General features: G+C 52.3%; 1 protein-coding gene across 1 annotated transcript in view; it reads right to left on the reverse strand.

The window, feature by feature from the left end:
* The window catches only part of RAB6B (RAB6B, member RAS oncogene family), a 53,234-nt gene that overhangs the window by 23,392 nt on the left and 4,568 nt on the right, over window positions 1-25,274 (reverse strand). Inside the window, exon 2 of the mRNA XM_033132568.1 lies at window positions 5,055-5,113. Coding sequence (XP_032988459.1) covers window positions 5,055-5,113 — 59 coding nt within the window. The remainder of the gene's footprint in view (window positions 1-5,054; window positions 5,114-25,274) is intronic.

Genomic DNA, 25,274 nt, shown 5'->3' on the forward strand with positions numbered 1-25,274 from the left:
CATGAGTGTGTGGACGTGCCTCCAAGGAGGATGTTCTGGCTTGACCCTTTCCCAGGTCCTGTTTCCTCACTGACCCCGCGTCAGGCCCACCAGCCAAGGTCATGTGGGGCATTTTAGGTGTAGGGCGTCGCGGCCTGAATCTGGCCCGACAAGCAGGTAGCAGAACTTGCTACCCCAGACTTCAGAGCATCAGACCCCACACAGGACAAAGTACGGCTCTCACACGCCATGCTCCCTCACAAGTGCCCCTTCCTGAGCACGTGGGATGCGCTGCTGTGTGGCCCGGCTGGAGCTCAGCTTCTCTGAGAGGCTAACCCCACCCTGCAGGGTTGAATCACTGGGGTGGAGACCAACCCTGGTCTGGGGGCTGCAGAAGAGCAGGAGGGGTGGACCTACAGAGTCAATGAGCAGGCCTCAGTAAGCCTGTTTACTTTATTAAATTAACTTACAATGTTACACAAAGAAACACCTGATCATTTTTAAAAATCTTGTGAAAACAAAAAGACATGCTGCCGAGATATGCTCCTGGGACATGGCTTCTCCAGGTCAGATGCTGGGCCACCAGAAGGGCCTGGGAGCCTACAGGGGTCCATGCTGGGAGACACGGTGGGGGCAGACGATGCTGAGGCCCAGGTCAGAGCGCCTGGTCCCCAATGGGATCAAGACTTGGAGGGGATAGGGCCCTATGGTAGGTTAAAGACTGTTCCCCCAAAATTTCGTTCACCTGGGACCTCAGAATGTGACCTCATTTGAAAAAATGGTTTTTGTGGATATAATTAGTTAAGGATCTTAAAATGAAAACGCATCCTGGATTTAGATGGGCCCCTAAATCCAATGTCTGGTATCCTTATAAGTAAAGGAGAGGACACACAGAAGCACAGAGAGAAGGTCATGTGAAGATGGAGGCAGACATTAGAGCATTGTAGCCCCAAGCCAAAGAGCCTGGGGACACCAGAAGTTGGAAGTGGCAAGGAAAGATTCTCTCCCAGAGCCTCTGGAAGGAATGTGCCTCTGCCACATCTTGACTCCTGACTTCTAGTCTCCAGGATTGTGAGAGAATAATTTGTTGTTTCACGCCACTCTGTTTGTGGTAATTTGCTATGGCAGCCCCAGGAAACTAATACAGACCTAGGAGGTGAGAGAGGAAAGGTCCGGGGCAGAGCAGGCAGATTGTTGAGGTGAGAGCTTCTCAGGTAAGCCCCTGGCCTGGGAGGGCACTGGACACAGCCATCTGTTCCCTTCCCAAGGGATCCATGGGGCCCTGGGAGTGCCTGGTGCAGGCAAAGCTCCAGTCCTCCAGAAACGCTCCTTCACTCTGGGAGCAGCTGGGTAAGCTCCAGCAGGCAGGGAACCTCTCCCGGAGGCAGCCCATTAGGCTGATTTCCTGACTTGTGCTGTGGTGGAAGGTCCTCATGGGTCCTCATGAGGGCGGGGGCGGTGGCTCCAGCATTGACTATAAATCCATCTCAATCACCTCTGAAATACAAAAAATGCTTATGCCTGGGCCAGCCTGTGACTCTCCCAGCCATACACCCAGTAGGTATATTAATGTGCAGCCAAGATAGAGGACCCATGTGGGACCCAAGGGAAACACACCCCAGAAGAGTACTGCTTCCAAATCCTCCCCTCCCTGCAGAGGCGTGAGACCACCAGTTATGGCTCTAATCCTGGTTTCAAAGAGGTGACCCAAGGACCAGGCCCACAGGTGTGTTTCATTGGCCTATGGGAGGGGAAGGGAGGCTGGCCCACACAGAAGGTCAAGTATAATCACAGTGCAGGTACCAGAAGGTTTCTTCTATAGTACATTTTGAAAGTAATTTCTTAATTGAGGTTTTATACAAGAGAATTGTTGCAGACACGTATCTCACCAGGCCGTTTATCAGTCTTGATTTTTCACTTCTTCAAGTGAGTGGATTTAGATGGGGTATGGGTGGGGTGGTGAGAGGCAGGGGAATTCATGTGTGAAGACGAGAACAAGAAGTCTTTGTGCAGAGGGGAGTGCCAGGCAGAAAGCAGAAGAAGAGCCCTCTCCTGAGGTCTGAAGGCTAACAAGGTGGCATCTTTCCAGGGCTGGCGAGGTGCAAAGGACCACTTCAGAGGTCTAACGCAGCTCTGCATGCCCAGGTCCTCATGGGTCCTCAAGCCGGCCCCTCGGGGCCTCAGGCATGTTCAGCCCCAGGCTGAGGGCGGACTTGCTGACTGCCACCCAGGATGAGGTTGAACCCCCTCTGCCCTCCGTGCAAGCGAGGCTAAGGGCAGGTTCAGATTCTGTGGCCAGGTCATTTTCTCCGCCAGTCTCTCCACACAAAGTAGGCACTTGACACCTGTATTCAGAATGAGTGAATGGAGGAGGGGGGCCAGAGACATAGCCAGAGGCACACGGCAAGGAAGGGAGGGAGGGAGTGGTGACTCCATCCTGGGAACTGTCTGGGCAACTCAGCTAATGGGAGGCTAGGGGCCGGGGGTGTCCTGGGTTGTATTGGCTGATGGACAGGATGTTTGTGGGGTGGGGGGAGTAGTCATTATGCTGGCGGACAATTAGGAACATCCCCCAGAGCCTTTGGGGATCTTGTCTACTTCCCAAACGTCTCTTCCACCATGCTAAGACAAAATAAACAAAATAATATTTCCCCCTCTCCATCTCCAGAGAATTCATTAAAATAAGCCTGTGTATGCAGAGAATTATGGCCCAGGCCTCCCAGCCTAATTACCATTTTAAAGGGCATTGGGAAAGGAATTCTACCTGCAGTGGGGTGGACACCTGCTTCCCTCTGGGCTTTCTCCCCTTCTCACCACAATGCTGACATTGGGTCACTGTGGCCTTTCAGTCTGGTGGGGTCTAAGACCAAGGAAGACAATGCCACCCCCAGCCACTCTGGTACCAACAGGAACCTGACACCAGCTATGGCCAGGCCCTGTGCTGGGCCCCCAGGAGTCCTGGCCTTAGCCAGGCCCAGAGTCCATCCAGGAACCAGAGCACATAGGAGTTCCCATAGTCTGGAGGCAAATAAACCCCTAGGACAATGTACACTCGGAGAGGGGGCTACGGGAGGAGGGCAGAGCGTTGGGAGGGTCCCATTCACAGAGTAAACGAGGGCTGTGATCTGTGATGGGTCAGAAGTAAGAGGAGAAGGAAGGGCATTCCAGCAGAGGCGACACCATGAGACAAGGTACGGAGGCATGACTGTCACTCCGTGGGGAGCAGCAAGCAGGGAGACCGGCTGGACCACAGGATGTGGAACAAGCCGTGGGCAATGAGAGATGACACTGGAGATGAAAGTGGGCTGAGATTCTGCGAGACTCGAACGACCTGGGGAGGGGCTGATCCATGTCACTGAGGACCACTGCAAAGGCCCTAAGCTCGCCTTTGCCACCCACCACTGCCAAGAACACCAACCAGCCAAAGGTCTCACCGTGTTCAGTGGGACACCAGTAACAGGCATTATATGTATCTTGACGTTCAACAACATCAAATAATTGAAATAATATCCGTGAGATGCACGCACGCACACACACACTCACAACATGGATACCGAGTCAGACGGCAGAACGGAAGCCTGTTAGGGCTCGCCTCTGGAATGCAGGTTGATGTGGTAGAACTCCCCTTATGGGGACGCAAGGTCTCTGGCAGGCCCGCAGACACGACGACAGACATGGCTGAGATCACCGTCCAAAAAAGCCGGCGTGTGGAGCTGTGCACAGCACTTGGGGCCCCTCTTCTGGGGGCCTCATGTGCTGACCCTTCCGTCAATTCTTACCAAGTTCACTAGTTATCTGGCCTTTCAGATGAGAGCAGAGGAAAAGCAGGGAATTTGAGGGAGGCAGAGAGAGGGGCTGTATTTGAGGCGAAGACGATGACTGGTCCAGAGGGAGACAGACGTGTCTGACTAAAGAGCAGACAGAATGGTAATCAGCAGTGAGCTATACTCTGCCTCCTCTGTCAGTCCAGGAAGGCGGAGGGACTTCTTAGCACAGCTGTCCCCAGGGTGTTCTATAAATATTTGTCCTCTGAGGACTTCATGACAAAAAGATTCCATGACCAAACACATCTGGGAGCTGTTGCACACCACATCCCTCTTTCATCACAAAACCGTACACTGATGTAGTGAAGGCCCCGAGAAGTCCTGCAGTAGTAGAAAAGTTGATTTACCTTGTTCACCAGTACTCCCTAAATCGATACAAATACTAAATCTTCCTCTCTGCCTTTTTTTCTCAAATAACACCTACAAACATCCCGTGAAACTAGTATCTCACAGAATCCACTGGCTTAGAAAAATGCATTATTATGTGTCTCTTTCTTAAGGGAAAGAACAATCTCTTTTTTCTTAAAAATAGTTGAAATGATTATCTGTGGTGCATTTTGCAAAAAGCTATAGTTGCAGGGAAAATTCACTTCATTTGCACAGACCTCCCCACTCACCCAAGCGGTGCCAGGAAAGTGGAATGTCACTGACCCCCACGAGCTCAGCCTGTGGGCCACCGGGTGACTGCAGCCCACCTGAGAGCCAGGAGTCACCGGTCACTCTGTCCAGCCTCCTGTCCATGCAGATCAGTGCAGACCCATGACATCAGCCTCTCCAGGGAAGGAAGTGCCTCGGCAACTCTGCGTGTGTATGTTACATGTGCGTGTGTATAGATGCACACATGTGCATGAAGGTCCAACAACTATAACCATGCTCAAGGAGAAAGTTCAAGGAGGGAGTTCTTTGACCTCCCTCATCTTGTGTCTTGTCCATCCTCCTCCATGTGACAAGCCCCCAAGTAACCTAGTTGTTCAGACTTGCCCATGGGGAGCCCAAGGACACAGACCGAAACATGCCCTTTTGCTACCAGAAAATGTTTCCTTTACTGAGTTTGGGATCTTCAGAACAGCTCAGGGTCTTTTCTGGGCAGGGGCCAGTGCACAGATGGGAAAACAAACGCCCTGGGCCCCGGGAAGGTCCCGCTCTCATCTCAGCATTAGCAAGCCCCAGGGAAAGACCAGCATAGTCCCCAGGCAGCTGTCATGGCTGCTACACCGTGGGTGGGGGGGTGCAGGGCGCCCAGGACCTCACCTGGTACGTGTTGTCAAAGCTGTCGTACATGAACCGCGTGATCAGAGACGTCTTCCCGACTGTAAAACAAGAAGAAGAGACGGGTTCAGCCACGGCATCTGAGCGAGGCTCTTCTAAACACACTTCATGTGAAGAAAATACAATGAAACCAAAAAAAAAGCCCAGAGGAAAAGATGAAATGTGGAAACAGAAGTGGGAGGCAGACTCCGGGAGAGCGACCCCGAGCAAGATGTCAAGTCTCCACTGGGTGGGCTGCAGGGGAGCTCTTGCCAGGCAGCAAGGAGGAGGCCTCCCCCTGCTCTGTGAATCCTCATCACCCATACTCAGGTCTTCCTCGACCCACAAGAGCCCCACTGAAGCAAGAGTCATACATGAAGAATCAGAGCAAGTAGGTATAAGATAGATGCTCCTCCCACACCAACCCACCTTCACCTGGAAACACTGCCTCGCCATTGGTCACAGGCTGGGATGGAGGCACGCTCTTTAGTTCCCATTCATTCAGCCTGGGGACTGGTGAGGAAGGTGGCTTTTCAACGAACCAGGGGGCAGGGGAAGTAAATGGGTAAATGCCCAGTGTCTCTCATGGGCAGGACTATTTTGTGTAGTATATGCTTTACTGTCCAGCTCCTCGCAGGAGGTTTAGCATCCCTGGACATCACCAGGTAAATGCCAGCAGGATCCTGTCATTGTGCCAACCCTCCCCCTTTGCAAATGCCCTCTAAGTGTCAATAACACCCCCAACTGAGAAGCACTGCTATGGCTAAGAAAACCAGGAAGTCTCCTGGGAATCCCACAAGTGCTGCTAATTTCCCAAACTGCAGGGTTTGGCTTCTAACCTAACCTCCTGCAGGTCCCCTGGGGCCTGGCAGCGGTGGAAATGCCAAGTGCAGCATTTCTATCATCTGGGAGGGGGGAAGGGTGATAAAGGTCAGGCCCAGCATGGAGTCCTTCTCTACACTGTCCCACCCAGCCTCTGCCATGGCCCTGGGAGGCTCAAAAGGGACTGGCCCCCCTGAGTCTGGCTCAGAGTCCCTTCTGCTCTAGGCTACCAGAAACAGACAACCCTGGGAGGGAAAGCAAAACAGCCAGTGCCTTAGAGTTCTCCATCTGCCTCTCCCCAATTCTCGGATGGGACTGGTCTGATGGGATGGCTGGTTACTGCCCGGATGGAGCAGGGCAACCCGGGGGGCCTTCTCTGGGAAAGGTCCTTTCCCATTCTGCAGCCTCAGTGGTGTACCCTGTACCAGACAAGGGCAACCATCTCCTGACAGACAACCTCTGTAAGGGAAAGACAACTGTCTTCTGGCCAGAAGGAACATTGCATGGATCGTGCTTGGGGCTAATTTAGATGGCACCATCTCTGACCGAGAACTGGTTAGCTGGACTCAAATCCTAGCTGGGGCAGGGTTCAGCTGCATCATTTTGAGGTGGCCACCGCCCCTCTGGACCTTAATGCCTCTTTTAAAAATGGGTATAATACCATCAAAGGTTTCAAAGAGCAGTAGAAATTAAATGAGATAATGAAAGTCCAAAGCACACAGGAAATGTTTAAAAGTGGAAGGAGGTAGCAGGTAACTGAGATAGCCGAGGCAGTTTCCAAAATACCAGACAAAAAAATGAAAAATGAAAAATACCACCACTACTGGAGGTACTTGACCTTGTCCATTGCCTGGCTATTCCTGATTTGTATCCTTTATAATAAACTGTAATCTTAAGTGCAGCACAGCGCTTTCCTGACTTTTATGAAGTGAAATCTAAGAAGAGTCATGGGAACCCCTGGATATGTAGTCAGCTAGTTACAAGTGTGGTGTCCTGGGGAACACCACTTGCAGCTACCATCTGAAGTGGGGGCTAGTCTCGTTGGGGACTGTGCCCCTAAACCTGGGGAGTCTGATGCCATCTCTGGGTAGGCAGTGCCAGCATGGACTGCAGTACACCCGCTAGTGTCAGAGTAGCCACAGTTCTAGAAGAACATCTCTGGGGTGAGCAGTATGCACTCAAGGTCTCTTCTAATTTTACCTGGAAACTGCCCTTTGAGCTCTTGATAGGCATTTAATCTGTAAAGTGTTGCTTTAAGTCTCCCCTTAAATTTTACGTGAAAGTGAGATGTAGGGGTTTCCCACACAGAAAGGTCTGGCTGGACACGGCTAAGGGGACCCCAGTTTAAAAAGACAAAATCAAAAAAAAAAAAAAAAAAAAAAACAAACTCAAGGAATGCCCAGTTTCCTCCTTTTCTGAGACAATGGAATGCTACCACCTCCTCAGGAAGTGAGGCATGGCAGGGGCCACTGGTAACTTCCCTAGTTAATGACACTCCGCATGTTATACCTGGGGAAAGGGGCAAGCATCAGGGAGCAGGGTGGGGAGATGGCAGCAAGACACAGGTTCTTTTCTCTCAACAGGTTCTTCCCTGAGGCAACTGAAGTTGTGGGAGGAGACACAGTGAACTCACAAAAAGCCACTAAAAGAACAGGAGGTTCACTGAGTAGCTGAGAACTCAGAAATCCCTACAAGGGTTTCTCATGCCATGTCACCCCTTCTTGAGACACCAGCCACTGGCAGCGGATTAGCACTGCCTCGCAGGATGGAAGGAGAAAATTCCAAGAAAACAAGTTGCTTATTGGGGCTGTACAGGAGGAACTGGTAAGTGTGGGGTCTGGGCCACAGCCAATAGTTTCTGGACATTCCCACAATCACCATCAGAGGCAACACGTGAACCCTGTATTTACAGAGCAGGTTCCAGGCACATGTCAGGGGCAGTGCCAGGCATGGATATGCATGAGTAAACAGAAGAGACAGGATAGGATACCTGCTGCCTGAAGCTTGCAGGATTCTATGCTTGCAGCAACACTGTACTAAGCCCTTAGCACCACCCTGTTTAGTCCTCAACACTGAAGCGGGTAATCACGTCATCTCCATTTTATACAAGAGGAGACGAGTCGACAGGGACTTGCCCAGGGCCAGCGCCACGTGGGGCGAGGATGAGGTGGCCTGACCAGGAACTGAGCTCCTATTCCCAACACTCCTTGGCATCGTTGAGTCAAACTTGGTTTCAGGATTCTGCCAGGTCATGACTGCCACCACTGTGGATGCCGTGGAATCCCTGGGAATAGCCCCCACCAAGCCGAGCCAGCCTGAGGTAAGTGCCCCTCCCCACTCAGGTGGTGCTTGACCCAATCCGGAAGGTCAGAAATTGGGAACCGAGGTGCCTTGTGGGGCTCTAGGAGGGCTCAGAAAGTAAGGGTGGGGGGGTTAGAACACTGGGGGCCCAGCACCCCAACTGAGTCCTGGACTGCATGACTGGCTCATTACCGATTGGTTGCAAAAGAGAGTAATTTCTTACTATTCCTCTAGGCTCGTTTTTCTTGTTTCTTAGAGCAGAAGCCCTCCTCTTCCCTGCGTCAGGGCTTCCCCAAGACCACCCACTCCTCTTTCCTAGGCTGGCAGGAGAACCTAACTCAGAGCCTGTCTGAGCTTGTCAGCTTGGCCTCTCACAGGGCTCGGCTCGTCCTTCCCTGTGGCATACAGCTGTACTCTTCATTGCAGGTGACGTCGCTCGTACGTTCTGTCCCAGCCCCCAACTTGAGCAAGTCTGACCGCAGGGCCTCCACCCTGACTCTCCCAACGCCCCAGGGTGGAGCTCAGCAGTGTGCAGGGAACGGACCAGTTCTCAGAGGACAGCCTGGGCAACACTGTCCGACAGGAACGGCAGGAAAGGCTTCCTAGGGCCCCCAGAGCTTATTAAAAGGAGCCCCTTGCGCACAGCTGCCCAGGCTCTGCCCTGGCATCTCATAAACGAGTGGAGCTGGTAAAGGGGCTGCCCTGTGCCGAGCTCTTCTCTCTTCTATCGGGCTGCTGCACCTGCCTCACCCTTTACCCCACCCTCAACAACTGCCCTGAGTAGAAGGTGCTAGAACCTGGAAATAGTGAATATGCACAGCCCATCCACCTAGCCACTCTCTCAGTCTCCCCACAAAGAGTGGCAGAACAGCTGGAGCCATCACCTGACTGGGCACCACCACTGGCCATAACCTGAGAGGGGCAGTGGCATGAACCAGATCGGACAGGGGAGGTGTGGGAGGGGCAGGAGACTCTCCCCTGCGGCCCCTCCCGCCCTCCCACCAGCCCCTGCAGCCTCTGTCAGAGATGTCCTCCCCACACCGCTCTGTTCTCAAGGTCACACTGTCCCGCATGCCATCCAACAAGTCTGAGACACCACTGCAGCAAAGCAGAGCTTTTTCTGAAGGCAAAGATCCAGCTCCACTGGCAGGATTTTATTAAAATTAAGCAGCCAAATCATTATTGAGCTTTTTTTATCTCAGCTCATGGCTCAGCAATATTCCTGTAATCTTCTGGTAGTTTAGTTCCATGTGATTAAGCAGAGAGATGCATTTTTCCTTTCAACCAAATGAGGGTGAGAAAATCTATTACTGAGTATTTACCAGGAACCTCTAGAAAGAAGGAATAGAAACTCTAACTCTTACTGGGCTTCTACTTAGTGCCGTGTAAGAAATTTGGTGCTTTACTTGGGGTCTCTCATTTGATCTTCATCAAAATTCAAAGTCACAGAACTGGTAAACAGTGGAGCTGGCGTATGAACCCAGATCTGACGCCAAAGTCCATGCCGTCGTGCTGGTGTATAGAAAGGTCTGACGAGCAGCAAAGCAGGAGGTCACAAAAGTCAGAGACCCAGGAAGGGGCAGGGGCAGCTGACAAACTGTGGGAAAGTGGGGCAAGAACAGATATTCCAGGAGGGAACAGTGTGAGCAAATACACAGAGGCAGGGAAAGAGAGCTTGTGAGAATTGACAGGAGGCAACAAGCCAGGTTAGGGGGGAGGGGGTCACAAGCATGTCCAGGAGCCACAAGGGACAAAGTTGGAGGCTTCTACATCTGTGCTTTGTCTCAGGGAAATGAGGGCAGACCAGGTGTGTGAGGAGAGGGCTAAGTGACAAACACTGTTTAAGAAGTTCCACGTGGCCAGAGGTGATTGAAACCAAATCCATCTCTGGGGCCAGTTGTGGAGGGAGGGAAGGGGCAGGCAGGGAGAGGCAAGTCTATAGGGCCGTGGTGCCACATCAAGGAGGAGTACGGATTCTCTCCCAAGGGTGGTGGGCGCTTCCGAAGGGCCTTAAGCAGAGGGGTGGTGGGAACAGACGTGGCAGTTCGTGATTTCCACGACGGCTCACAAAATAGTCCCCATACCACATGCTCTTTTTACAAGGCACCACTGACACTATTCAGGGGTAAATCTGGGCAGGCCTGTGGAAGTGGCAGAAATGGCATGCTGTGTGACTCCCAAGGCTAGGTAGGAAAGGCAGCACCGCTTTTGTCTGGAGTGCATTCGTTCCCTCACACTCTGGAAGCTGTCCCTTCAACCGAGCCACCATGCTGGGAGGTAGCCCAGTGCAGCCTAAATGAGGGAGACCACAGAGATACACACGTGGCAAGAAAGAGGCCCCGACCCAACAGCCAGCAGCCAGCAAGAGACCTGCGGCTGAGCGAGCCTTCCGATGACTCCAGCCACCAGCCTTCTAGTCGCAAGCGGATGCCGAGTGGAACAGAGATACACTTTCCCTGCCAGGGCCTGCCCAAACTGCAGATTCCTGAACCAAGTAAATACTCTCATTGTCTTCAGCCAGTCAGTGTGGGGGTGGCTTGTTACCCAGCACTAGGTAATGAGAGCAACAGATCTGTGCTTTAGAAAGAAAACTTACACTTCTATGGGGGTAGTGGCCTACAGAGGACGACCTGGAGCAGCAGTCCAGCAAGGGATGGCAGATTTCGGTTAAAGCAGAGGCAGTGGGGCTGGAAAGGACAGGAGAGCAGAGGACGGTGACAGCACCTAGTAATTGGTCAGATTTGGAGGAGAGCCCAGGATCCCTCCCTGTTACCTGGCTTTGTGACTAGCAGATGATGGAGCCATTCCTTGAGCCCAAAAACCTGGATGACGAGCAAACACCAAGTATTACCCTGGATTCAGGTCCCCATAACAGCTTTCTTTCGAATTGTCAGACCAAAGCCCAAATACCAGCACTACATTCAGGAAAAAAAAAATCATACAATGATTACTATAATAATAATTCAATCTCATGAGCCGAGGATCTGAGCTTATTTTCCATTACTGACATCACCATGAAACAGGTATTTTCTTACCCAAGTGGGAGCTGCTGGCCCAGGGGTCTTGCACACCCATGGGCTATCCAGATGAGCTCAGTCCCACACACCCTGGAAATTCCACCAGCGCAAGGTGGACTGAATGCTGGCCCTTAACAGTCAGCTACCAGCACCCACCTGGACCTCACCCACCTTGAGGACCGACCACTCACTCCACCAGCCACCCCGGGATCCCAGGCCCCATCTCAGTGGCAGGTCCCAGGTAAAGAAGCTTTTGTACATCTGGGCAGCGTCTAGGTAGCTGCAGAGGACGTAAGGTCTCTCTACCCACTCAATAAACACCCACTGGGGGCTTCTGTGTGCCTGGTAAATGCTGGTCCCAGAATCCACAGCGAGAGCAGGCACACCTCTGCCCTCCAGCAGCCCTCGATCAGTGCTAGGGCTAGATTCAGGTGCAAATACCTGAGATGTGAGGTCACTTGGATCGGGACAACTGAGAGGCCGACAAAAAGGCAAGGTCACTCTATGCTGGGGAACTGCAGCCGCCTCCTGAAGGAGGTGGCATTTGGACGGGTCTTAACTGGGTATCAGTGGACTGGTATTCCCAGGGGAAGGACTGGAAAGAGCCAGCCAGCGCTATGAAGCTCAGCTGTCCCCTGCATACAGCTGTCACTTACGCACGCTTCTCCACGGCTGCCACATGAAGCCAAACGCAACTAGGGCTTTGGGGTCAGTACTTATGAGGGCTCCTGGGCGTGGCTTGTGCCCAGGCCACAGCATGACAACTGAGTGGGCTGTGAGCTCCCAGATTCCTGCTCTGACACTGTCTCCCCCCAGGAAGGAACCTTCTTCACCCTGTCATCTCCACGGCCAGTGTGGGTGTGGGTATGCGTAGAGATTGCTATGAGGGCCTGAAATGGAGCAGAATGTGACGCAGAGCACAAGAAACTAGCTGGAGACTTTGTGGAGGGTCTGCCAGGACCTGGCAGAGTGTGTACCACCCACAAGGTAGCCCCTCACCGAGCCAAGCCAGAACCTGGGCCCACAATCTGTTCTCAGCCACACGTTCGCATTAACCACCTACCCCAGCTTCGGGCACTGCTGAATAGACAGACAGTGGGGTCCCGCCTGGTCTTCCTCGGGGTCACAGAGCAGGGCCCAAAGTGGGAGGCAGGAAAGACCTGGCAGAATGAACTGCCGTTTCTAGGCCACCTCGGTAGGCTGTCCGCCTCTTAGACGCCTGTGTTTTTAGAGAACAGTCCCCATGCCTGGGAAAGGGTCTCGGCATACTTGGCCCATAGCCTCCCTTAAGACAGCCCCAGGTCAGAGAATGTCTGCAGTTGTCAGAAGGTGGCCTTTGGGGCTGAAACGGCAAACCTGTTCCCTAAGGCTCGGGTCAGCAGCCCAGTCCTAGAATGACCCGGTTGATTCAGTTATCCTATCAGCTCAGCTTGCAGAACACAGGTGGGAAATGCTGTGTGAGGGCTGGGAAGTGCCTGCCTGGCCAGGGGCTCAGTTCTTGCCCTGCAGTTGGGAAGGAGGCCAGGTCATCCTGGCCCAGCATTCCTGCTCTGCAGGGGCCTCGGGAGAGGACTCCCTCATGCCCTCACAAGCCCGTGCCCACAAAGTCCCCTATTACCAGCCTAACTGTGGGGTAACCCCAGGCCCTGTAGTATTAAAAACAGGAAGGGACACCAGCTACATCTATCTGTCTGATACGTGTTTTCTTTTGGTCCATTTTCACAAAACAGGAAACCTAGCCCCATCTGCCCTGCAAGGTGGACAAGCCTCGGGGGCTGGGGGCCGGGCTCTCTGTTCCACACCCACGCTGCCACCCAATGCTCAGAAAGGTGGCTCCAGACCAGGGCTCTGCTAGCTCCGACCTGAGCCCTGAGAGCCCGACTAGCTCACTGTAGGCTAAATGAGGAAACGTGAAAAATCCCATTTCAAACTGTTCCCCAAAAGACTCAGACGGTAATTAAGAAATATGCAAAGTTCTTCATTGGACACTTTAATTAAGTGTGTTAATTCCCTCTGCCAGAGGATGCTTAGCCACCTGAGCCTCACTGAGGGACCCAGGGAAGACGGAACAGAGGAGGGAGGAGGGTAGGAAGGACTGGGAGGGGGCTGGCAGGGCAGTGGTGGGCTGCTCTGGCCCAGGCCCGTTCTCCTGCTCCAGTTGGGAGGTTGACCCATTGCTGACCCTCTCATGTCCCCATTGTCCTTAACCTGTGCCATCTCCTCTGTCCAAGACCACTGACCCCAGGAAAGCCTGCCCCAAGTCAAGGCTGCGGGGTGTCACCTACTCACTTCCCTTACCTGAGAGAAAAGAGGAAGCCTGAGGTGCAGGAGGAAGTTCTAGCTACTTATGTGCCCTTGGCTGGCTATGGACCTGGACCTGTCACAGCTCCTACTCAGCGTCTCAGCTTTCCATCAGACTAAGAAGGAGCAGGACGAGTGGGTCCTAAAGAATCCCATCAGCGTAACAGTGCGTGCTTCAACCATGTAGAAAGGATGGGGACAGAAAAAGGAAAGGCAAAAGAAAGGTCCCTTGTGACCCAGGAAAGCAAGGACTCCAGGTGGGGAGTTTTCTTATTATCTGCGAGCCCACAAGGTACTGCCAAGGTGGTCAGTCCTGCACTCCATTCCTCCTGAACGCCATAAGTCAGTCCTGTGGGTGCCCAGGACATGACGGCCTGCTGGGACTCCACGTGGCCACCAGGGCTGGAACCTGGGAGGTTCAGTCTTAGTCTCCCTTCCTGCACTAATGCTCTGGCCCACCTCCTGCTTTTTCCCCCAAAGGTTCCACCTTTAGCAGAAAGAGGCAAGTTCCAAGGAAACAGGCAGCTAGTGGGGCTGGGCTGGGAGAGCCTCCAGCCCCAAATGGCCACACCAGCACCTCTGGCTGCCACAGGGGAGGCTTGGCCACATCTCCTTCGGCCTGGTGGAGTGCCTTCATCTTTGCTTTTGTTCTTTTCCTCTTCAGCTTCCCTTCCTTTTCTAAAGCCCCCAGACCCAACTTGTGGTCTGGTTTTGGCCTCAGTCCCTCCCTCCCCCAGAACCCCAGGAGCTGTTAGGACACTACAAATCATCCCTGCCCAGCCCACATCAGGAGTTTCTAAGAGAGTCCACACTTGACCTGAGGTTTCCTCTTCTCCCCAGCCCAAAGTATATCCTTCCCAATCATTCGCTAATACGTATATTCATTGTCTGCACAAATCAGCTGAATAGCGAGAGTAGATTTCTCTTGTTTGCAGCTATGAATTCTGAGAGCTATACAACGCAAAGGAGGAGAAGTAAGCTAAAAAGAGAAGGTTGAAGCAAAAGTTTGTTTACAGAAATATATCTTGTAACATCTTACTCAAGTCACTGAAGTCAGACTAAGAAATTGCCTGATCTCCCTCGCATTCAAAGCAAAAATAAAAATAAAAAATACATGACCAACTGTAAGATTCACAATACTCATGAGATAAAACCAAACTAGTTGCTAAGAGTTGAGTAGCAGAAAATTCTTGATAAGACTCTGGAGGCCACTTAAAGGGCAAATTTACATGTTTTATGTAATCAACCGAATGTCCATTACTAATGAAAATCAAGGATGCCAGCCAGACCAGACCACCCTCGCCCCCGCCCCCACCCGAGTCAATGTTCGCAGCCCAGACCAGGGCCTCCTACACATAAATGATTAAATGGAAAACCAAGGGCCCAAGACTTTAGCTTCTTATCAAGATGGAGTAACAGGAACCAGATTTATCCTGTCACCTTAAAGAACCAAAAGACAGACAAAATATATGAAGTAATGATTTTCAAGACACTGGATATCAGGCACTGAAGTACAGTGAACTCTGAGAGGCATGAAACAAATGAAGTAAACCTCATAACTGCCCCCAAATTATTGCTTTGAGAAACTTCCATGCCACAACATAGGGAGGGGGGAGCCAGGTGGAACCTGGTGGACTCCCTGAGTTGAGGAGATAGAGCTGAGAGTCCGGAGAAAACAAGGCAGCCAGAGTTCACAAGACAGAGTATATAAGAGAGGAGGGAGATGCCCACAGAGAGAACTCCAGAGGTCTGCAAAGGGGCTCTCTCAAGTCTTCAGATCAGGACTGATAAGAAAATGTGTGTAAGGAAACTAACTACTTCACTGGCGAAAGAACCATCCAAATGGATTAAAGGAAACAGTGCCTGGCATCCACCTGGCATCCAGCAGGGCTTGGGAGGGTGCCTATTCCCACCTGTTTCTACCTGTTTCCAGAAGGGAAAGCCTCATCAATCTCAGGGAGTCCACCAGTCCAACAAAATTAACTATAATATATTGGATCATAGACCTAAAAAAATACATAGAAAAAAATCTTGCTAACTGGACAGAAACCATGCAAATCAGAAGAAAATGAAGTGACACCTTTGAAGTACTAAAAAATAAATATTGCCGACACAGAATTCTATACAGCAAAAATATTTCAAAAATGAAGGTAAAATAAAGGAAATCAAATGCCGAGATAATTCATTCTAGCACACCTACAACACAAGAAAGGGAGTTCTTTGGGCAGAAGGAGCAGGATACCTGCACACTCACACTAACATTCAAGATGGTCAGGACATGAACTTAAAGTCCGACAGACCTGGATTTCCATCCTGGCTCTGCCATTTAGTGTCCTGTGTGACCTTGGGTTAGTTACTGTCCTCTGAGGCTCAGCTCCTCACACTTACAATGGGGGAAGAAGTGCTGACCTCATGGAAGTATTATGAATTCTCTAAGAACAGTAAAAAGTTAACATTCTGGGTGACAGGCATATGGGAAGTCTTGCTACTATTCTTGAAGCTTTCTATAAGCCTAAAAATTTTTATCAAAATAAAAAGTTAAAGGAAAAACATAAAGCTGATTTTGTAAAGTATGCACACACTTGCACACATCCATTTCTCTCACATTCCTGGCACATTCTGGAAATGGCTTGTTCTGATTAGTTAACATTCTAGTCAACAAGAAATTTTCCTAAGAAAGTAGGACATAACTGTACTTGGCATCAACTTAGTCTTCACAGCGAACCGGGACCTCTCTGGGCACTGGGGACCAGCTGTGAGCCCTTCTAACCATGTCCCAGGAGATGGAGCAAGCCTGGACGGATCAGCTCAGGGACAGAACCCATGTGTAACCACCGTGTGTGCACACACACACACACACACACACACACACACACACACACACGAAGCAGGTACCAGAAGCCCTGGTGTGTGGGAACTCTCTAGATCCCCTGGCGTCTTAGCTATGAAACTGAGAGCCTTGCAAAGATGACATCTTCACAATTTCTTGAAAACAATCTTCCCCAAAGCAGCCTTCCCCAAAGCAGCACCACAGATGGCGTGAGCCGTCAAGCACTCTGGAGCTCATCTTGTCTAAGCCCCTCACTGAGCTGAGGTGATATGAGAGGCCGACATGAGAAAAGGGGCCACTTGCCCAGGATCACACAGCACCAAGGCTATGGCCAGACAATCTCTCTCCTGGTGCACAGCCAAGAGCTCCACCTCAGAGGCTTCTCTGAGCCCAGAAGGTTTACCCAAATGTGCCCAGGACAGGAAGACCCTGCCTCTTAAAGCCCCAGAGGAAACACACGACACGAGAAGTGCCAAGCAGCAGAGAATAAACCGTACCAAGGCGCAGACGCTTGGCTTCGAGAAAGATCACAGACCAGAGTGGCCTCAGAATCCCAAATCATGGCAAGAAGGCACCGAGAGCATGTCTGATCCAGCCCTGCACGTGACAGGAAAAACCAGAGGCACAGAAAGCAGGAGGGTTTGCTCAGGCCGCATGAAGAGAGAGCAGCAGCAGAGTGAGAACCAGGGCCTAGCTCCCAGAGGAGCCTGCTGCGGGTGGCCCCAGCCAGCTGCTTAACAGGGGGCAGGTCACAGCTCCTCCTGGACACTCCAACTCCTTGTCTGCAAAATGAGGGCACCTCTAAGGCATCGCCTCCCTTGAAGATCTTCACCCCATCAGTGTTAGTTATCTGTTGCTGTGTAACAAACATCACACATTTAGTGGCTTAAAACAAACTCCATGATTATCTCATAGTTTCCGTGGGGCATCAGTCCAGGCACAGCTTATCTGGGTCTCACAAGGCTGCAATCATGGTATCAGCTGGGCTATGTTTCTTTCTGGAGCTCAAGGTCTTCATCGAAGCTCTTGTGGTTGCTGAAAGAATTTAGTTCCTGGTGGCTGGAGTAGCGAGGTCCCCATTTTCTTACGGGCTGCCAGCCGGGGCTGCTCTTATTTCCTAGAGGTCATCCACAGTTCTTTGCCACGTGACCCCCTGACAGCCCCTCTCACAACATGGCAGCTCACTTTCTCAAGGCCAGCAATAGGAGTCTTCCAAAGGAACAATCATGGGAGGGACATCCCGTCACCTTTGCCATACTACATCGGCTAGAAGCAATTCTCAGGTTCCGTCTGCATTTAAGGGGAGGGGACCATGCAAGGGTGTCACTTATTCGGGGTCACCTTACGTCATGTCCACCATACCACCTTACATTAGCAAGTTCCTAAGAGAGGCCGCCTTTACTCTTGACTCAACCTCCACCTCCTGTCCTACAGAGGTGAAGTGGCTGGTCACCTGCAACAGAACTTCACCGGTGTCTGTGCCTTAAGACTGAAGCCACCAGCTGGCCTGGATGGGGGCTGTGGGTGCTGTGTGTACGTCACTGTGTATTTCTGCACTCTGCTCTGCCCACTTCTCCCACATCACATCCAGCCCTCCCCCACGCGGAAGTGAATGGACGAGCCGACACTGCTATCCAAACCAGAACGCTTGCTTAGAGCGACCCTTTTGCTGCACGATGGAGGCAGGAGAGGAGCTCTTCTGGCCCAATCTGGGGTCCTGCCTCTTCTGATGCAGGTGGGAGAGAACCTGGGTGGATGGACTAGCTGGGGAACTTTTCAGGCCGGCATTGCACATTCTTATCTGGGCAGAAGCCTGCAGTGTTTTGGCTGGATGTGGGAGCGTGAAGGGGGACGTAATGAATTAGAATTGGGGCAGAATTTCTGGATCTTGGTGCTACAAGTAGGACTTGTTAACATCCTAAAAATAAGTGGCTAATTTGAGAGCAGCGTTTTTCTCCCTAAAAAGAAATCCTTCTCAGAGGTGCTCTCTACTCAGAGAACAGCAGAATCAAACAAAGATCTCCTGGGCCCGAGACCAGAGCCTACTCACAACAGCCCAGCCTGGGAATTGCAGGGTCCCCGTGGGGCAGAGCCAACTGGCCCTGGGGAGGGAGAGACAAAGCTGTCTGCTCACGGAAACCCGGTGCTGGCTGTTCTCACATAGTGGAGCTATTCTCCCTCGCCCCCAGGAAGCAAGGGCCCTTCTCGCCACTCCTGCTATGCCTGGCTGGAGAGCATCAAACCTCCTTACAGCAACAGCCCAGATCCTTAGCTCGTCCTCCACGCAAATGCAGAATTGGTCCCATCACTCCTGTGCCCCAAATACACGTCAATGCCTCCTCGGGAACCTCCAGCCTTTAAGTCCATTTGGTCAGAACCTTGGGATGGACAGCGCCACTGCCAAGAGCTGCAAGCCACCCTGGCTTTTCCAACAAGCCCTGTGACTGGCTCGCCGAGGTCGGTCTATGTCTGGTGGGAGCACCTCCCTCCTGTTTTAGTACTTCCACAGCTCTTTCTCCCACTGTTCCTCTCCCTTCACTGGAGGGGGAAATCAAGAAGAAACATTCGTTCTAAATGCTTCACTTTACCCTCTTGTGTCTGTGCAGTGTTTACTCCCCGCTCAGCAACCGGGTCAGAACAGAACATTTTCTCTACCTCTCTCAGACTCAGCATGCCTCCCCCAGAAGGACCTGTCTCTGGTGCAAAGGCCACAGTCACTGCTCTCCAGTCCTGAACCAGGGATGGGTCTCTGGGTCCTGCATCTGCCCCAGGGGTGGGGGCAATGGGGGCACTGGAGACAGATTCACACCGGTCAAAGCTGAACGGAACTGTTTGTGGCCAGCTTCCCGGCCAGCAACTCCTAGAGGGGAGACACCTCTGCTAAGCATCGAACCGAGGGGACAGATCTCCTTCCCTGCCCAGACCTCACAATTAATCTGACACTGCTCAACGGGCCGTGGGTGGTGACCGCAGCCTGCTGTGATTACTGGTGACACACAACTGCGATATTCTCCACCCACCAGCCACACTGGCAAAGGAGTACCCGGGTCAGTGACCTCCATGGGCACTGCCTGGACAGAAATAGGAGGGGCAGGGGGCAGGGGTCACCAGGGCTTTGGAGAGTGGGGTATCAGGCCTTGAGAACAGACTGCAAGCTGGCCCATGGACGGCACCAACTGACCTGAAGAGGCTGCTCGCTCTGGACTGGGTTCAGGATAGCAGCCTCTGCTTCCACTCCAGCTCCCTAGCTTTCACCTTTCGCTTTCTGTACAGCCAGCTTAAGACTGGGTTTCTGTCTCCAAGGCAGAGAGGGGAGCTCTCCCCTACACATCACTGCCTCCCTCAAGTCCTCAGGGACCCCTGAGCTGGGGAGCTGGAAGCCGGCAGAGTAGAGTAAGGAAATCTATGGGAGAAAGCAAAGGAAGTGAGTCAAGTGTCCCCGGGCAGAGGAGCCCAGCAAGGGAGGGAGGGATACGAAGCTGCACAAAGGGCCAGGGGAGCTCACACATCCAAGAGCCAGAGGATGTTCTCAGACTGAATGGCCAGAGGGACCAGTGGCAGAGAGAGCTACAGACCCAATGACCAGAGGGCTGGGGAGCTCAGATACCTCATAAGCAACTTCTTGCTAGGTGGTACATCCTGCCCTGAGCAGGTCTAGAGGCAAAGCATCTGCAAGGGCTGCCAGCAGTCCTGGAGTACCCCCTTGGCAGGACAGAAACAGTCAGGGGACCCAGGGCATGGTGGAGGCAGAAAGGGCAGAGGAGCTCAAGGTGGCCAATCTGAGTACACCTGAGTACAGCGTGGTCTGTGGAGGACAAAAGCCCCTCCCCTACAACCCGTCATTGTTGCTGAGTCCTCACTCTACAGAGAAGGAATCAAGAAAACAGACATGCCCAGTGGGGCTGAACTTCAGAGCCAGAGGAAGCTTACTTAGGCTTACACTTGTCACAAGCCCTCCTCTGAATTTTATCTTCAGAATGTTCCCAGCCTTGCCTGGTTTGGGCCACCTGGATCTCCTGCCTCCAATCGGGCCAAACCCCACCTTCATCTTCGAATCCATGACCATGGCCCTCCTTGGTTACAGCCCCCCAGTGGATCCCCACTGCCTGCAGGGAAGACCCAGAGTCCTCTGCCTCCTTCTGCAGGTTTGACTCCTTCTCCCGCCACACTCCCTGCACCTATACCAGAGTCCAGCCACCTGGCACCACCCCTGATTCCCAAGAAGCCCCAAGCCTTGGCAGCCCTCAGCCCTCACACAGCCTAGCCCTCTGCTGAGGGTACCTCCCTGTCTGCCAGTGAATCCCTGGTCACTGTGCACAAGCTCCTCTGGGAAGCCTTCCTGACAACCCCAGAGACCACACCTACAACCTCGCTTGTGTACTTAATATTCATACTGGCTGAGACTTACTACCTGCTTACCTCGCCACGTATTGTTCTACTCACAAGACTGCAAAGCCTCTGCCCCTGCTGTTCACCAGGCTGCACTCCTAGGAAGTAATAGAGCGATGAAAATGAGGTGCTCTTCCGTGAGCAGCTCTGGGGGCCCCACTGAGCAACACGTAAGCGGGCAGGGGGAGTCTGTCCCACTTCCTGCAGAAGTCGGAGGGGGCTGGGAAAAGCCAGCCAGGGGTCAGCAGTAACCACTCTGGGTCCTTCACTCTGTGTAAAAGCCTTCACCTCTCAGAGCCTCAAATTCTTCATCTGTAGAATGGGATACGCAGCTGTACCTGTCGGATCACACGGACGTGTGCCCGGCGGCTCACTACACAAAAATGACAGATCAATGATTCTCAAAACCTCACACCCCTATCTATCTTTCCCTCATACGTCTACAAAGGGGGAAATTGCTGCCACTATTTCATTAACAAAAGTACCTATCACCTGAGTGTTTACCGTGTGTCATGTATTGATGTACTTGATCTTCGTGAAAACCCAACAAGGTAAGGATCACCCTCCTGGCTGATGAGGAAAGTGAGCACAGGGTGGTCCCGTTACATCCCAGCCCCATCCAGACAGCGAGGGACAGGGCTGGGCTGGAAGCGCAGGGCGCAGGAGGATGGAGTAAGAGATGGGGTAGGTGTAGGAGCTGGGGCCACGTCAGCACGCCTGTTAGGTCTTGTGGGGACACTGCATACCCCTCGTCACACGGGCCCTTTCCCAGCCCTTCCTGCTTACTACCCAGCACCTGGCTGCAGAAGGAAGTGTCCTGGAATAGGAGTGCCTGGGAGCAGTCACGTGTTCTGCTGTCCTCAACATAGAATAAATGCCCGCCAGCAGGAAGGGCAGGACAGCTCCATCCCTACTGCCTGGCAACCTGAGCCAAACACATCATCAGACTGATTAGCCAGAGTGCCCTGGGGGCAGATGAGAGAGGGCTGGGCCCAGGGACAAGAGGTAGCAGGCTGGAGAGGACCCTGCACTGGGGCGTGCTGGAGGAAGCTCCGGGGGAAACAGCTGGCAGACGCCCGGCTCCTGCAGTCCCTCTAACCTCTGGGCAGCCGTACCGTCTCTAGGCTGGGAGTGTTACCGGCTTGCCATCCTATTCTGGGCTGGCACTGAATTCCACAACCAGAGTTAGAAGCAACAGACTCCAGGGACACATCGAGAAAGCCAGAGATGGGATGGAGCTTATCTAACCACACAGCAGGCTGGTGACTGACCAGGGACAGAATCAGGGTTTCCAGGGCTCTGACGGCTCCGGGCCTGGAAGGAGGACGAGGCCAGGGGAAGGCTTACCCCCATGGCAGGTGGAAACCGGTCATTGAGTTTGACTGGTTCCTCCCTTCCAGCATTTAGTTCTCAGCTAAAACCTGGATAGTGTCTTTCCTCCATGCAGTGGGCTAAGGGCCGACTTGGGAAAGCTTTAGCTGCCCCCGACTCTCTACCAACACCCTTCAAATCACCCCAAATAAGTTCTGTGTAAGGATGCTTCATTCTGTGTAAGGATGGAGTGCCTGCTATGCAATCCACAATTCCAGCTCCATCAGACTCCCACCCGGAGACCCAGCTTCCTTCCTAGAGCCCCGTTGGCCTCTCCCTGCTCGGGGCCCCAGCACCCCTCACCAGCCTAAGGGAATCAGAGGCCTCTCTCTTCCCTCCCACCTTATGCTGTGATCTGCTGGTTCCTCCGCAGCAAAGGGCTTGGCACACGTTCCCAGAGAAGCATTTATAACAGACCTCATGTCCATAAGGCCTCAGTGGTCTTCTGTCCCACCCTCCCTCTCCTCTCCCTGGCCTGGGCCTGTCTCAGAGGCAGGAGGCCCAACAGATCACCTTGTTTCTCACAGTGACCTGGGCTCAAACTCCAGTCCTGCCACACTAACAGGTCCCTGGGCATGACCAGCTCTCACTGATCCTCTGCCTCCTGACCTGCAAAATGGGGTGAATCCCACATTTATTGCAGGGTGCCCCGTGTGGAGGCTCGGGCGTAGTGGGTGCTCCTAAATGCCATCTGAGGGTAACTGGAGGAAGGACACGGGGACCCAGGAGGGTCTGCTCCACTTTGTCAGGAAGGACAGACTCAGCGTGGACCCCTCTCCATCCGCCCTCCTTCTGAGGCCCCAGAATGACGACCCTTCTTAGGCACAGACGTGACTGAGCCACTCCCCAGCTGGGGATCCTCCACCAGATCCCCGTTTCCTTCAGAATAAAGTGCCAGCTCGTGGCCGAGCCAGCTTCTGTGACTCACCCTCACCTCATCTCCTGCTACAGGGGAAGCTGGGTGAGCCAGTTACCCCAATACTGGAAGCCCCTTTCTCTGGAGAAACCCCACTAAGGCAATCTGCCCCATCACTGTACGCCTTCTGCGCTGTGTCTCCAGCACAGAAGACGCACAACTGAGGTCTTCTTCCCTAACCCGCCCACTGTCCAGGCACCTGCTGGGGCTCCAGGCTGCCATGCTTTTCATGCATTTCCTGGAAGTAGCCTTGGCTGTGAAGGTTCTTTTCTGCACTCAGGAGCAAAGCATCATCTGCTTTCTCTGGGACTCCGGTGTGTCCCCTGGGGATGTCACCACCTGGGAACAGGTGGTACCCGTTCCAGGACACGTGGTTGAGTCAACTGGGCTTTATTACCAAGAGACTAGGATAAATATGCTTTTCTACTAAAAATAAGTCACTTTACTAAACTGAAAGTATTCATAGCCATGAACATTTACGTTTTAAAAGATCGCACTCCTTTTACAGCAAGAATTACGAAAATAATAAATGGAATTGGAAATTTCAAGCCCCAAGGTACAGTAAAGAACCTCTCTCAAAGAGTCCTTAGGAGTTACGAATTTTCATCTTTCCCTTCCCTGTTCCAGGAAGCAGAGACTGGGCTACCATCACGGTCCCCTCAGGGTTTAAGGCTCCAGGCCTTGCCTGGGGCCCCACCGTTTCCCAGCAGCCTGTCTTTTCAGCTCTTAACAAAAATCTGTCCATATCAGGGTGTGTCTGGCACTTCTCCCATCTTCTCTTCTCTGTGGTCACAAATGGAACAGGATGAAAGACGGACCGTGGAGAAAATGCCCAGCACAATTTGTCAGTATTCCACCCTGATGTTTATGAATTTTGCTGCTTGCGCTACCTAACCTTTTCTCACCTTGCTCAATGGTTCTGTCCAACAATTTTTCTAAATTACTTACACTGAGACCAACACCGCATATTCAATGATCCGTTCACTTAGCAATAGTGGAAGACACGGGGTGAGGAGCACAGGGACACCCTGCAGCAGGCATGGGACAGAGATGGGACCACCCATAGGCTTGCCCTGGGTGAGTTTGCAATGCCATGGCAACACCTATAAAAATGAATATTCATGGACTGATTTTAGGGATATAGCAAGTCACAAATGGACAATGAGATTATTCTGTTATATTTTAATGGGATTCGTCCTAATTTGGGGCCTGCACATGATAACGATAATCAGATCATGCAAAAGATGGTAATTACTATTACATCTGCACAATCAGAACATATTCTAACAGGATTTTTTCCTGGTTAGTTCTCTCGTCTCTGTCATCAGCATTGAGGGTGTCACTTTTCTCTTACACCACGTACAGGTTCTCATCTGGGTGTCCACCTGATGCTCTCTCTCACCTCGCACACAGCTCTTTAAGCAAATGAAGCACAGGTTCTGGGTCCATCAGCAACATCCAAGGTTCCCTCTCTCATTCCAGACACTGAGGACAGGAGAGAAATTGGGAGGAGAGAAAGCAAAGCGAAGAAGCTGAGGCACAGGGCAGGCAGCTTCGTGATTCACCGCACCCCTCCCGGTGAGCTCTGGGCGGCATCAGGTTTGAATACGTCCCTTCCTTCCCACCTCTGGTGGCCTCACTGCTTTCCTGTAGGTCTTGAGAGACGGTGGTGGAAACGGGAACTTCAGGTTCTGTGAGATGAACTGGGAGCTGTGCACGACCGAGGCTCAATGACCAACCGTCTGTGAGAGATTCTTAGGCTCAATGACCAACCGTCTGTGAAAGATTCTTAAGTGTTGCTGGTAAAAAAATCTCTTGGGTTGAGAAAGCAGCAGGTGTCAGGATGAAGAACCCCATTTCCATGCCGCCTTGACTCGCTTCGCTTTTAAAGTATTGATGGGCCATCAGCGAATCTCACACAGCGAGGATAATCGTATCATTTTCAAAAGGAGAAATGAGCACAAACCTCCCGAAAATGGGGAGGATGGACGAAAGATGAGTAAACCCTACTCTTCTTAAGCTGCTAAAATTTGCCTTTAAGAGGCTTAAAATTCAATTAGGGATTTTTGTGCTTAGAAGAAAGAGTTAACAAACATTAAGAAATCCTGAGTCACCTAGACAATAAACAGAGCACAGGGCAGCATGCTCAGGAAAAACCAAACACGGTGCGTGCCCAGGTGGGCTGGGGCACAGCAGAGCCAGCCAGTTTAGAGCTGGGGCGGAGAAGAAAACTTCTGGAATGGGCTCCAGGAACAACCACCAGGCCGGAGAAGGGC

This window comes from Rhinolophus ferrumequinum, chromosome 17 (assembly GCF_004115265.2).
Source record: "Rhinolophus ferrumequinum isolate MPI-CBG mRhiFer1 chromosome 17, mRhiFer1_v1.p, whole genome shotgun sequence".
Classification (NCBI taxonomy): domain Eukaryota; kingdom Metazoa; phylum Chordata; class Mammalia; order Chiroptera; family Rhinolophidae; genus Rhinolophus; species Rhinolophus ferrumequinum.